The sequence below is a fragment of the Pollicipes pollicipes genome, unplaced genomic scaffold, assembly GCF_011947565.3.
Source record: "Pollicipes pollicipes isolate AB1234 unplaced genomic scaffold, Ppol_2.1 Scaffold_3805;HRSCAF=4461_pilon_pilon_pilon, whole genome shotgun sequence".
Classification (NCBI taxonomy): Eukaryota; Metazoa; Arthropoda; class Thecostraca; order Pollicipedomorpha; family Pollicipedidae; genus Pollicipes; species Pollicipes pollicipes.
In genome coordinates, this window is record NW_023596378.1 from 71,081 (window position 1) to 85,424 (window position 14,344).

A 14,344-nucleotide genomic window follows, 5' to 3' on the forward strand; every position below is an offset into this window, starting at 1 on the left:
CCCCCATTCCTTCTCAACGGATCTGGCCACTTTATTTTGACAACAAGCGATTCATATTTAAAATTTTGTTATCAAAAATTGTACTTAATCCAGCGGCGTAGTAGTTATGCAGGGGCGGATCTAGAAGGGTAGGGGGGAGGAGTCATTGGAGGCAGGCGCCCCTTCTGATTAAAAAGTAAAGGCACCCCTCTAGAAGCCACCGTAAGGTGTCGAAGGCACTCTTCTAAGGCGACCATGGGCGACGGCAAGTACTTTTGATGTGGAGGACAGGGACTGGGTTAATCATGAATGGCTTAGGTGATTTCCGTGCTCCGGAGCTTTCTAGCTTAACCTTGGCGCGTCATATGCCCTTTGGTGTGTTAAATTTATTCATCATTTATCCGCTCAGCTGCCACGATTTTTAGTTGATAGTGAGAGCAAAACAAGGGTTTTTATTGTGAGGGGAGATTGCTCTCGGGTTGGTAGATATGCTGCTCTTTTCAACGAACATATGTGTTTTCTGCATATGGGATGGTAAACGTCCGGCAACATTAACAGATCCAGTCACGGGGTTTGAGAGCCAAGCCACTTGGCCAAGTTGCATAAACTGATACAATTTTCCTTTTTGTCCTTGGCTTTAGAGAACAGCCCCCCGCGTAAAAAGTAGTGGTGCTTTATTCGAATGCAGTGGTCCACATCTGTATGGGGTCTTGAGCTGAAATAACCAACTAAAATATAACTCTCTGCAGTTCACAGGCATGTCATTCTCGAGGCCTGACCCCTCTAGGTTCTAAGCTACTCGCACGCAAAGACGTGCAGCCTATCTTTGGAGGCTATTTCAAGGCCACCGAGTCATCCACGAGGCAACAGTAACGTCATTTAAATTCTGCCACCCCATTAGACATGCGGCGATCAAGGCCAGGAATAATATAACTGTAGAGTCGCTCATATCTGGCGTCGATGGGCAAAATATCCGGATATAACAGCCACTAATTGGCTTTCAATTGATGTTGTGCAGAGTATGATCCCGTAATCAAACGATGACGTATTGAGGAGCGTACTTACGAAGCGGAGAAATTATTAAATTGTGCTATCTTGAGCAGTCATTTCCATTTAAAAGTACATCTTTATTTGATAAATGAACTTATGTCATCATATATGATGCTTGCTTCAATGTCTTCAAATATGGAACATTTCCTTTTAGTTCCTATTTTTGCGTGTCTCGCGAGCGGCGTGCGACAATTTCGCTCCAAAGTTGTACAAAACAACCTTGGCAAGACAGTTGTACAACAAGAGAAAGTTGCACAAGAGCTTTTCACAACTTTGGTCAAAAACCAATGTTGTATAGGACTGAGGCTAATAGCAAGCTGTTTCATTTAGTTGCACAAAATGTGCTGTATAAATAACGGTGGGAATGAGTTTGTTGTTACTGTGCTGTGAAAATGGATGTGATATTTGCAGGACCACCACATACATGCTCATCAAATTGTTGTTGTGCACTGAGGTGTGTGTAAATATCCACTGAATGGATGCATGTGACATTAATTAAGCCAGTTTAATTTCATGGGGCTACCTTTTCATAAGCATAACAAAGCGCTGAATGACCAGCACACAACAAAAAATTGACTGAAATGCGCAAGATTACGTATTACTAAATGGTAGCATTCTCTGCCACACACGGAAGAGCGCCTCTCGCTTGCAGTACGAGTCTGATTTAATCCCGAGTCGTTGAGTTCGCCAGTACCCCATCGCCAATCGGCTCTTGGACCCCGATTTATTTTCGCACAGTTCAAGCAAAAAAACCGCACATTTTGCACTTCGTCTCACGCGTTTCTTATGCAGGTCTCGTTCAATAATCGTCGACTTTTAGCATTCGCGCTTCTTTCCTCATTCCATCCTCATCTTGCATCCTCGCGAACGCCCCACTTATCGTGGGCTTCATACCCAGTATGGTTGCCGGAAAAAGGTCGACCGGAGGAAGTCGAATGGAAAAAGTAGTATGAAAAAGTCGAACAAGAAAGTCGAATGAAATAAAAGTTGACGGGGACAAAAGTGGAATGGACAAAAACAGAAGACTTTACGTCAAAGGGGTTAAAAGTCGACTGAAAAACACAAACGAAAAAATCGAAGCACAACATTTTGAGGCACAAATCGACAAGACTGAGGTGGAATTGGAAAAAAAATCGAAGAACAAAGAGTTGAAAGTGATAAAAGTCGACCGGAATAAAAATCGAATGGGAAATGGTCAAAGGATGAGGTGTTGAAGGGAAAAGATGAAAGTCAATTTGGGAAACAATTCGAATGACAACGATCTGCACGAGTAAACTATGCATGCACAAGAATGTACTGATAAGGATTTCAGGCAAAGGAGTCATCAGCATTTGGTGCGTGGTATGAAGGGGATGGCCTTATTGCACTCCGATGCGCCCGTGGATCCAATGGATTCAGCTACATCGCGAGCCTTTGCCCTTTTCTTGATAAACATTTTTGTCTCGGTCCAATGGTTATATCTGCACATTTTCGCTCGTGGTATTTTGCACGCTGTGAGTTTGGTCGTGCTGGGCTGTTCAAATGTTAAAGTTGAGGATTTCTGGAAATCCTGAATGCTAGTCGTCACATATACAGCGGTGCGCCGTGTGCAGAATCAAAAGCCGTGGTTCTATTAGGTTCTAGGGTGAAATTAACCACAAGCGCGCATTAAGAAAAAGCTAAGACACCACATACAATTTAACATGTCCATCCCTCTAAGACAACGAACGTAAACAGATGACCGGGTTTACATTTCAGTGGCAGATAAGTAGTTCGAACCGTTGAAAAAGGATCATGCAATGCGCTCGCAATTTCGATATGATTTCAATGCATTTTTCTGAATATCACCACACCACACGACAACTTACTGTCACTACGGATCCTTATCATACAGGTGTATAGTTGTTCCTGGGTGTATCACAATCGTATCGAAATTGTGGGTATATTGCATGTTTTTTTTTTTGTCTCCGGTTTGCATTATTCATCTGCGACTGAAACGTAAAACTGGTCATCTCAAACTGGTAATGACTCATAGAGATGGGTATGCTAGATTGCACACGAATTTTTAGTTATATTTCTCAAGCATACCTGAATCTGTTTTCTCCACTATTATTGTCTGCCGAAGGCTAAAGAACAAATAGTTTCCCCGAGAGCTTCCATTGAATACAAGCAAGCTACTTGGCATATCATCTTTTCCACACAGAACTTCTGCAATTTGAACGTTGTACAGAGCATTTTTCGCCATGGGTGGCGTTTTATATCTATGAAAATAACTAGGCGTCCCAGCAGGAGCCATCAAACTCTACCGAAACGCCAGTTCACGGAACCATCCTCACTGTTTTCTACCACTAGCCACGAGATTCTACCGTAATATTTCCACCACCATCCACGATTCTGTAACATCTGCGCAATAAAGGCATCGTGCTCGCGCAAACGTCATTCCCGCTGTCATCGACGAATACGTAGCATATGGGGATATGTTAAGCGTTGTTACAATGGCTCAACTCGTCATCCGGCCACCACGTGGACGCAACCGCAGGCCAGAGCAGGAGAGAGGCTGAGTGCGACACATAACAGTGACACTGCTGACCCACCCGGGGGTATCTCCGGGAGAACGGTATCTTCTGCTTGCTGATGTCGAATCTTCTCTTGGGTGGTGGCGCGTACCTCTCCACCATGTCTCTCCAGCCGCTGCAACGTAGCGGCGCGGGTCATCACCGAATGTAAAAAAAACCGGTTGACTACTCATGCTTTCTAACATTTAAACCTCTTTGCTGAAATCGTGGGGAGGATTTAAAAAACCTTCCTGACGAGAGTTAACAGGTCGTGCGACGAACGGGTGCTTTGTTTCTGGTGGATGCCGTCCGTGGGGGCACAAGGTGGATGCTGTCCGTGGAGGCACAGGATGGCTGCGCAGGAAAGGGACCAGTGGAACGAGGACCTGACTGGGGTCCCAGGAGGCACCCCTCGAATGCTCGTGGTAATGCCTCTTGCATCGACCGGGACACAAAGAACAATGCAATTCGATGAACATCAGAATGAACACATTCAATACGCTGATCTCTGACAATGATACGACATATAAATAACATCGCAGGGTCCACAGTGAGACAATGGAAGGGCCCTGTGTCAACATGATGACAGGGTTAACATTAAAGACAAAGTAGTTAAAAATATCACAGATTCAAACTTACTGCAAAGGAATGGCTTCCCATTTCAAGTAAATGCAAACTACCAACTGGAACAGCCCGCGGGTTCAGAGACCTGTAGACGCCAATGTGATGTTGCCCGCGCTCGACGCTACCTCACCACGTTCACACCACGTTCTACCCGCCACGTCACGCCACACCACACCACACCACACCACGCCACCACACACCACACACCACACCACACCACGTACTACCCGCCACTACATACCACACCACATCACGCCACGTACTAACCGCCACTCCATGCCACATCACGCCACGTACTACCCGCCACGCCATTCCACACCACGTTCTACCCGCCACGTCACGCCACACCACACCACGCCACGTACTATCCGCCACACCACACCACACCCACATACTACCCGCCACGCCATTCCACACCACGTTCTACCCGCCACGCCACGCCGCGCACTACCCGCCACGCCACGCCACACCGCACCCCGCCACGCTCGCGCTACTCGCCACGCCACGTCCTACCCGTCACGCCACGTCACGTCACGTCACGTCACGTCACGCCACGCCCCACCATGCCCCGCAGTACCCGCCACGCCCAGTACTTCCAGCCACGTACTACCGGTCACGCCGCACCGCACCACATCACGCCTCGCCACGCCACACCGCAAAACGCCCAGCCAGCCAGCCCGCATTTTGATGCGTCCACGTTTTCCATGTTATGATTCACCAACACAGGTTCAAATATCACCCTTTTGTATTTCTGCACTCTGCCGTTTGTTAACATCACGTGCTGATGTTTTGCTAGGTCGCCTTTTCGCAGTTCGCCATTTAGCCGTGCGCCAATTTGGCATGTCGACTCTTTTGTATGTCGCCAATTCGTTGTGTCGAATTTTTTCACTTCACCCTTTGCCCCTTTGCAGCCATTTAGCCGTTTCGCCTTTTTTATATGTTGTCATTCCGCAGTCGTCGACCGAAAGTCGACAGATGGGATTTGCGAGTTGTTTTTTTTGTCGAGGAGTCCATTTAAACGGCGTCAGATCCGGTTCGTGCGCGGCCGCACGGCTCACTCCTGGCGCCCGACCGACCGCGGCCGCGGCGCCCGTGGCCGCGGCCGCCTGAAACGTCCATTGATCGGTGTCGGCCTTCGGAGCGCGGTGACCGCGTCGACCGGGAGCGCGGCCCGAGAGGGAGGCGCCAGTCTCTGCAGGGAGCGGGGCGCGGCGCGGTTGGCGGCAGGACGCGCGGCGGCCACACTGGTGTCGCAGCGGTCACGCCGGGCGGGACTCGACGCCGCCGGCCGGCCCGATACCGCCGAGTCATCGCGGAGCGGACCACCCACGCACAGCAGCCCCCCGCGGTGACCGTGTCGAGTGTGGGACGAGCGGCCATCGGACGACGCGCCGGCGACCGGACCGCACACAGGTGAGACGCCACGCCGGCGCCGCACCGACCCGCTCGGCCTCCAAACATGTGACGTCAGTGTGATGGCGGCGATGTGACGTCAGTGGCGGCGGGCCGTGACCGGTCACTGACCGCCACGCCACGGGCCGTGACCGTCATCCACTGGCAGCCACCTCGACCGTTCCGGGTTGACTCGAAACGACAGAAACAAAATCATGCGCTGTTTTTACCTGCGACCTGAAGCGTCCACTATCGCATGCAGCTGTCTCAGCATTGAGGGGCGATCGCACACTGCCATATTTGGCAGATACGCTCAGCGACGGCGACAAGCCGTCCGTCGTGAAGAAAAGTTATAAGGCACTATCTGCCCAAATGACACGTTGGATTCCGTGCATATACCGCGTAACGTACGTTAACAACTCGCTACATCAGGAGGATGCAGCAAAGACTCGCAATGAACGTTTACCCATTAGAAAGGCTCTTTCCGGCGGGAGGATACGCGCGACCGTATGCAAATTTTCTACATATAACCGTCCAGAGAGAAGCAGGGGACAAGGCTGAAAGTTTAAGCCTGAAGGGACGAGACCGACGGGACGAGACCGGAGGGACAAGACTAAAGGGACAAGTCTGAACGGACAAGACTGAAGGACGTTTCGCGATACACGGGGATTTGAGCCCTGAGTATGCATCATTATTTGTAATTCTTGAATATTGCAATCTTGTGAAATTGGCACGAACACAGCCATTGGCACAACTTAAATTAGGGAAAAGGCTACTTGGACAGCCAAAAGCATGCCCAAGTGGACGCACCGGCACATGATCTAATTATACGTTAAGCCTGGAGCATATTTATCTTCTGATCACACATGACGACGAACCCAACTTGGACTGCCTCTGGAGCGACCACGTCTGGACAATCTCAGATACAGACAAAACGCGTTAGCGACAGCCCTCGGAGGTAAACGCTCGAATGGGCCTGCCGACCACAGGGCACGAAATGACACCGGTGACAACATACCAGCCGTCGAGCGGGTACCCTCGTCAACATACGAACATACGTCCAAACGTCGAGCGGGTACCCTCGTCAGCTTTCTTCCGAACCTGTTAAACCAACTGACAACTCCGGAAGAGCCCAGAATCATATGGTGGCCACACCAGACGCAAAAAAACCAGGCCAACCGTCCTGTGCTTTACCCTCTACCCACGTCACCCCAGAAGGCGCCGGCCGCACCCGACTGTCCTCCCGGAGCCGTGCACTGGTCTAGGTGGCACCGCAGTCATGGCTGAACGGCCACCGGCGGCGTGACACGCTCGGGTGGCTCAGGGAGTTACGAATATGGAGGGGAATACGCCGGTGACAGGTCGGGTGTAAGGTGTCGTTAAGGGGAGGGGGGGGGGGGAGGACGACCGTCGGACGTGTTTTACGGAACGCTCACGCCGGGCCGTCCGCACCTAGCACAGATTACCAGGGCCCTGTGGACATTGATTTATTTTTAGATAATCACATGACAACGACAAACTCGCCCAGAAGTGACTGGGAGCCGGCCCCGCCAGCCGCAGCGTCGGTCCCCGCCCGTGCTTGTTGGTGAGTGGACTACGCGGCAAATGTAGGGCACCAGGCACAGCCAGCCACAGGCCCACGCGTCCAACGTATACATGGCGAGAGTCCACTGTCACGCTGTGTGTGTCCGGCGCCTCGGAAATCAATAACAGGCGTGGTGAAATATCTGATCACAGCCAACAGGTCGAGGAAGGCACGTGCAATGCTTGATATCCAGTGCCTTCAGTCTGCGACACCTGGGAAGGAAATCCAGGGAGTGTGCCCAAAACGTGCCGTCCGCCGGGCGGTTAAGACGAACGGTTTCCACACAGCGGTACCATTGTACCGGCAGGATATCAAAGCATCTGTGCTAAATTCCTCGATGTTTACAAGGACATACCCAAGGATATTTACTCGGTAGCCCAAGAATACTTCCACGAGGTGGGCAAATAAAAGTTTCAGGAATATATTTTGCACGCATACAACGAAACAAAAATTTGATGTAAAAAAAGAGTAAATATCAAGGATATTTACTCGGTAGCCCAAGAATACTTCACGAGGTGGGCAAATCAAAAGTTGCAGGAATATGTTTTGCACGCATACAACGAAACAAAATTTGATGTCCAACAAAATGTTGACAACCTGAACACGTGCAGAGCAGCGGGCATGACGCAGGTTTCTGTTCTGTCCAGTTGTCCGGGCAGTATGGCCATGGCCAGCATTACTGTAATAATTGAGGGCACCGTTGCAAACTTTGCTGCATTTAAATGCGCGACTACCATACCAAACGTTTTCGTGTCCACCCCAAGAGGCCCCAGAATTGGTCGGTAACTATGACAGCAGAGCACGTTGGGCAAGACCGCCTCCGATCAAGAGAGCGCGAAGTTCCGCGGCTGTCGTGACCCGGCCAATCCGTATTACCATGTTCCGGCACCGCACGGGCAGTCCTCAACGTAACCTCTGGACAGGTCGCCATCACGCCCCCACTCGAGGCGTCTCCAGTAGTCAGCTGACTGCGATTACGTCCGAGATCTGGTAATAATTCGTTGGCCGGTGTGGCCAAAGTGATGTCGAGATGGGTCGACTGAACTCTGTAGCGGTGCCAGCCGACAACACCGGAAGAGAACCTCTCTTTCCTCACCCATCTCTCGTCTGCCCATCTCTCTATCCCCGTCTCAATGTTCGCCCATCTGTACCTCCTCAACAGATGGTCGGCAACGCTTGATCGAAAAATAACGGATTGAAGGACATTTGCACACATACGCCGGAAACTCAGATCAAAACTTCTAAGAATTAACGCAGCGTGAACCAACCATGGCCCGGCTTGTCTTCATTTCGCTATCAACGACGTAAAGTCGAGGATAACACCACTTGTATTCAGTCGAACCCGCACGTGCCAGCACGTCTCTCTCTCTCTCTCTCTCTCTCTCTCTCTATCTCTTCTCTCTCTCTCTCTCTCTCTCTCTCTTCTCTCTCTCTCTCTCTCTCTCTTCTCTCTCTCTCTCTCTCTCTCTTCTCTCTCTCTCTCTCTCTCTCTCTTCTCTCTCTCCTTCTCTCCTTCTCTCTCTCTCTCCTATCTCTCTCTCTCTCTCTCTCTCTCTCTCTTCTCTCTTCTCTCTCTCTCTCTCTCTCTCTCTCTCTCTCTATCTCTCTCTCTCTCTCTCTCTCTCTCTCTCTCTCTCTCTCTCTCTCTCTCTCTCTCTCTCTCTCCTCTCTCTCTCTCTCTCTCTCTCTCTCTCTCTCTCTCTCTCTCTCTCTCTCTCTCTTCTCTCTCTCTCCTCATACGCCAACCGCCACGCCATCTTCTGGGCACCTGTGACGTAACGCGCCCCGCCATCCTCAGGACCGACCATGTCGCGGGAGCAGGCCGTGCCGGACGTGCAGCTCTTCCAGGGCACGGTCGCACACGCGACGGCGGCCTGCGCGGCCGAGGTGCTGCCGGACGCTGTTTTGGTGGTGGAGCGCGGCCGCGTCACGCACCTGGGGCCGGCCAGCGGACTGACGGCGCAGCTACGCCGGCTCGACGCCGGTGCCGAGGCTGTGGTGCAGCTGTCACCGCACCAGCTGCTGCTGCCCGGCCTGGTGGACGCGCATATCCACCCCTGCCAGTACCCGAACGCCGGGCTGGCGCTTGACCTGCCGCTGCTCGACTGGCTGCAGCGCTACACGTACCCGACAGAGGCACGCTTCCAGGACGAGGCGTTCGCCAGCACCGTGTATGCCGCCGTCGTGGATCGGACGCTGCGCAACGGCACCACGTGCGCGTCCTACTTCGCCAGCATCCACCGGCCGGCCACCGAGCGGCTGGCCGAGCTGTGCCGCGAGCGCGGCCAGCGCGCGCTGGTCGGCAAGACGTGCATGGACCAGCAGGCGCCGACCAACTACTGCGAGGACACCGACCAGAGCCTGCAGGAGGCGACGGCGTTCGCGCGCGGCCAGCTGGCGCGCCGCTGCCCGCTCGTGTTGCCTTCCGTCACGCCGCGCTTCGCCATCACGTGCAGCGAGCGGCTGCTGGCCGGCCTCGGCCAGCTGGCCGCCGAGCACGGCCTGCACGTGCAGACGCACGTGAACGAGACGCGCAACGAGGTGGCCATGGTGCGCCGGCTGTTTCCGGAGGCCGCCAGCTACACGGACGTGTACCGGCGCGCCGGCCTACTCGGTCCACGCACTGTGCTGGCGCACTGCGTGCATCCCGGCGACGACGAGCTGACGCTGCTGCGCGACAGCGGCGCGGGCGTGGCGCACTGCGCCAACTCCAACGCCAGCCTGCGCTCGGGTCTGTGCGACGTGCGTCGACTGGAGACGGCCGGCGTGCAAGTCGGCCTCGGCACGGGTGAGCAAGGGCGGCCCTCCTCCAGGACTGTGGAGGGGCCGGTCAGGGCGGGGCAACCTCTCTTCCTCCCGCTGGTGAGGGACTGGTCTGTGCGGGTGCGCCACTTCCGTCCTCCAGGGGTGTGGAAAACCTCCCCCTGGTGAGGGACTGGTCTCGACGGGCGGCCCTCCTAACATGCCACGGATGCCATTCATAAGCAGATCCTAGACACATGCCTGCCTAAATGTATAAGTGCCCGCCCAATCATTATGCAATATGTATACCTCAGCACAGGCGTCATGTGCCCACACATGATGACGCCACAGTGCAAGCAGTTCGATATTCATGCACAGGCGGAGGACGACTTTGTCACCGTCAGACACAGACAGAAACAAGTTCGATCACTACTCACGTATATAACGGAGAAGTCGGCACGCACCGCACGCAACGCACGCACGCCCGCACGCACGCACGCACCGCACGCACGCACGCACGCACGCACGCACGCACCCGCACGCACGCCCGCACGCACCCGCACACACGCACACACCACACAACCCAACACACACACACAACGGGCAGGATGCTTCATTCCATATATAAATTGTTCGGACAGGAATGGGCGGTCAGTGATTGTTACAAAACAGACCAAGGATAGGTCATCCAGCAGCACCCACATACCGGCACCATGGCGTGACATTCATTCGTGATGCGCCGATATGGATCCCTGCACCGTCTGGCCCGTTCTGCCGCGCCGGCATACAATTTGCGGAACATTAATCTGCCACTCGGGAGGTGCGGAAGCACAAGCCGGAAAGCATGTTGTTACGCACAACGTAATGACACTAGCGGCCGCACACAAGGCTGGAAAACTAAAACAGAGGATGAAACACGAACCGGGAGTCCCAAACCCTGATCATCATGCAACAATTCTAGGAGCGGAAGGGCCAAACCAAAAAGATAAACCTAAGACCTAGCCATCACACAATTATGTTACCATGTTAGCCACTTATCATCACGGAGATGATAAAATTCAGAGGCTCATTCGGTCGCAAACATTAAAGCGCAACTTGTCCGTATTCATGTCACATAATTTGAACAAAGATGGACTTCGACCGGTGTATACTTGAGAGGGGGACGGGGTAGGGATGGAGGACCTTATGCGCTCTCAATTCCCATAATACAATTGAAAGACATGTTAATGTGCTGGTTTCTATGCTAGATATAAACCCACAGCTGTTTTCTACTGGAGTACGATCTTACCTACTGACACACCTATGTCGCCCGGCACACAAAACTGCAAGCTTAGTAAATAATAGTCTGTTCCAACATTGTTTCCCCTAGGAAGGCTAATTGCACGCGCGGGAAGGCATTTGAGGGCATTGGCGAGGCATCTACATCCATAGTTTGCGTGACAAAATACGACCTGCGCACAAGCTGGTCAAACTTTCGAATTCCAATCCGTGACCCACAGTGCAGTTTTTGTGAACCTGGCTTTCGCCGCCAGTTCTAAAACAGGTAAGGTCTGATCGCAGTATTTTAGGCGAACGCAAATTCTTCAGACACCAAACAACAACAGAAAAACAAGGTGACAAAAGCCATACAACCGGGGATACTCCTGCAAATACCCAGTCACAGAATGAAGGCCCATCTTTCATATATATTTTGCTCCAGCCTTGCTACCATCCGAGTAAGCAGCTACTGCCCTGGACTAGCTGTCCCCACATGACTGACTGACTGCGAACTGATCGCATGCCTGCCCTGCTGCGTGCTAATCTGCATCGTCTCCAGCGATCACACAGACCACTGAGGGACCTGTGAGTCACAATAACCAGACGAGCACATTGGTGGCCAGAAATCCCCCGGGGCCTTGAACAAGTACCCAGTCATGACAAAAGGTGGCAACTGAAGCCTATGGCAACCTCGTGGCAACTGAAGCCTATGAGCAGTCAGAGCCTGTTCAATGGCCAGAGGCGTCCCTTAATGACGGGACTATGACCTGCTGGCCGGGGCCATCAGAGGCTGTTCCGCGCCCGTCCGGGCCGGCGTCGCAGCGCCCGCATCCGGCCACGCCGGCTGACCCCGCCTGACCCCGCCCGCAGACATGTCCGGCGGCTATCACCCGTCCGTGCTGGACGCCATCCGCACCACCCTGCACACCTCCAACGTGCACGCCATCTACCGGGACGACTACCAGCCGCTGACATTTCGCGACGGCCTCCGGCTGGCGACGCTAGGCGGCGCCGCTGCGCTCGGCCTGGCCGACTCCATCGGCAACTTCGAGCCGGGCAAGCAGTTCGACGCGATGCTGGTCAGTCTCGGCGGCGACGACTCGGACGTGGACCTGCTGACACCGCACTCGCCCGACGAGCTGCTGCAGAAGTTCATCTACCTGGGCGACAGCCGCGACATTGCCAAGGTCTACGTGGCCGGCAGGGAGGTCCACTCGCGGACCGCGTGAAGCGACGCCACAATCAACTCCGCGCCGCCCACAGATGTCACACGGGGGCCCAGAAACGCGTCAGCGATGCGGTCGGTGCTCGCCTGTCGTCACGCGTAGGCCGCGAGTCATCCTGTCCGTTAATGTAGAACGGGAAAGCATTGCACACGGCGTTTTTCAGAGTGAACTCTGCGTGCAGCACTGCGCTTATGGATGTGGATGACTTGGTATGTGTATATTTCTGGATGCACACGCTTATGTGTTTGGCAAATCATAAGTTCACGCGGGCATGGTGGCCTAATGCAAGGTCGAAATGGTGGCAGGAGTAATGCAATAGGTTAAAAGGCATTTACACTTTAGACTTAAATTACTTTTTAGAACATCAGCTGGCTTGTGCTTAGTAAACAAACATTTCATGCTCTGTACATTCTTTTATTTAACCATTCAGTCTGGATGGGGGGAGAGACTCAGCCCACGCCATCAGGCATGGGTGTCAACTGACATTCACATATCAAGTGACGTGGCTAACAGGGAACCAGCCTAGTCATGAGCACATCTATGAACATGTCTGTGAAAAATACAAGATCATCTATCTACAAGACCTACATACTAACTGCATGAAGATGAACAAAAAATGATTGGACAATGCAAAATCACATGCTACAGGCCAGCAGATTAGTTTTAACAAATCATTTGAACAAGAGCTGAACACATGCATCAGTTGTGTTGCAATTATATTTCTACCACCGCTAATGCAATGTATTAAGTTACCGACATGCTGTGTGATGACGACATAAGCAGTTAAATGGAACGCATGAGCATTCCTTGTGGTTTTCACCCCCTGTGAACTTGCATACTGCATACCAAGTATTCCTGGGATGAATAAATTCAAATTTATCAGCTTCATGCAGTTTGCTACCCAATTTGACAGAAAAAGGCCGGTTTGCAAAGTATAGGATTCAAAGCGCAAATAAAGAAGTTCCACAGCATTCTGTTCATGCAGGGCAAATATTTTGACACCAAGCTGGAGCATGGTGCTCTGGTGCACAACACTGCTTCAAAAGCACAAACCTGTGTGCCTGTGCTCATGACCATGCAAGGCTCCTGGTGCTAGAAGGAGCACACTAAAATCCCTTAAGTGCAACCCTACTGATGGACGTTTCATGGTCAAATGGAAAAAACCTAGCTGTGCTTTATCAACCAAAGCTATACAAACCAAATATGAATGAAGATTTTTCAACTTCATTCCTAGCCTAGCCACATGTTTTTACCATCAGACAAGAAGAGGTGTAGCCAAATATACAAATGCATGTTGTCCATGACATTTCAACCACATTTGGGAGCCAGGACATGAGATTCCCAGAAGCACTTTGGTTTCTGCAGAAATGATACAGGTGCACACCACCAGTGTCTTTACATTTTCTTCAGCTATATTTCAGAACCAGGATAGTTTGGACATTTGCACTTCAGTACAGCCATATGGCTTATATGCTCCACTAAGCTATATAAGCTCTTATTGGCTATCACAATCAGTGAAAGGGCTGGTCTGAAATTGTCTCTGCCTACAAAATGGGAAACAAATAAACAGCATAAACAGGAACTGGATGAAAACATAAATCATGGTTGTGAGCATGGTACCTAAACCACATAAATGATGCCCAAGGAAATAAATGTCATTGGGGCTTTATAAGTGCATCATAAAGCCCCAATGACATATTTATTTCCTTGGGCATCATTTATGTGGTTTAGGTACCATGCTCACAACCATGATTTATGTTTTCATCCAGTTCCTGTTTATGCTGTTTATTTGTTTCCCATTTTGTAGGCAGAGACAATTTCAGACCAGCCCTTTCACTGATTGTGATAGCCAATAAGAGCTTATATAGCTTAGTGGAGCATATAAGCCATATGGCTGTACTGAAGTGCAAATGTCCAAACTATCCTGGTTCTGAAATATAGCTGAAGAAAATGTA

At 51.8% G+C, this 14,344-nt stretch overlaps 1 protein-coding gene across 1 annotated transcript; it reads left to right on the forward strand.

Annotated features, from left to right (window-relative positions):
- Nucleotides 1-5,531: 5,531 nt before the first annotated feature.
- On the forward strand, nucleotides 5,532-12,546 carry LOC119093006 (guanine deaminase-like). Its single transcript, XM_037215899.1, has 3 exons — nucleotides 5,532-5,600; nucleotides 8,963-9,952; nucleotides 12,034-12,546. Exons 2-3 carry the CDS (start codon nucleotides 8,971-8,973, stop codon nucleotides 12,390-12,392), a joined length of 1,341 nt encoding a protein of 446 aa, XP_037071794.1. The 5' UTR covers nucleotides 5,532-5,600; nucleotides 8,963-8,970; the 3' UTR covers nucleotides 12,393-12,546.
- The last annotated feature ends 1,798 nt before the right edge of the window (nucleotides 12,547-14,344 follow it).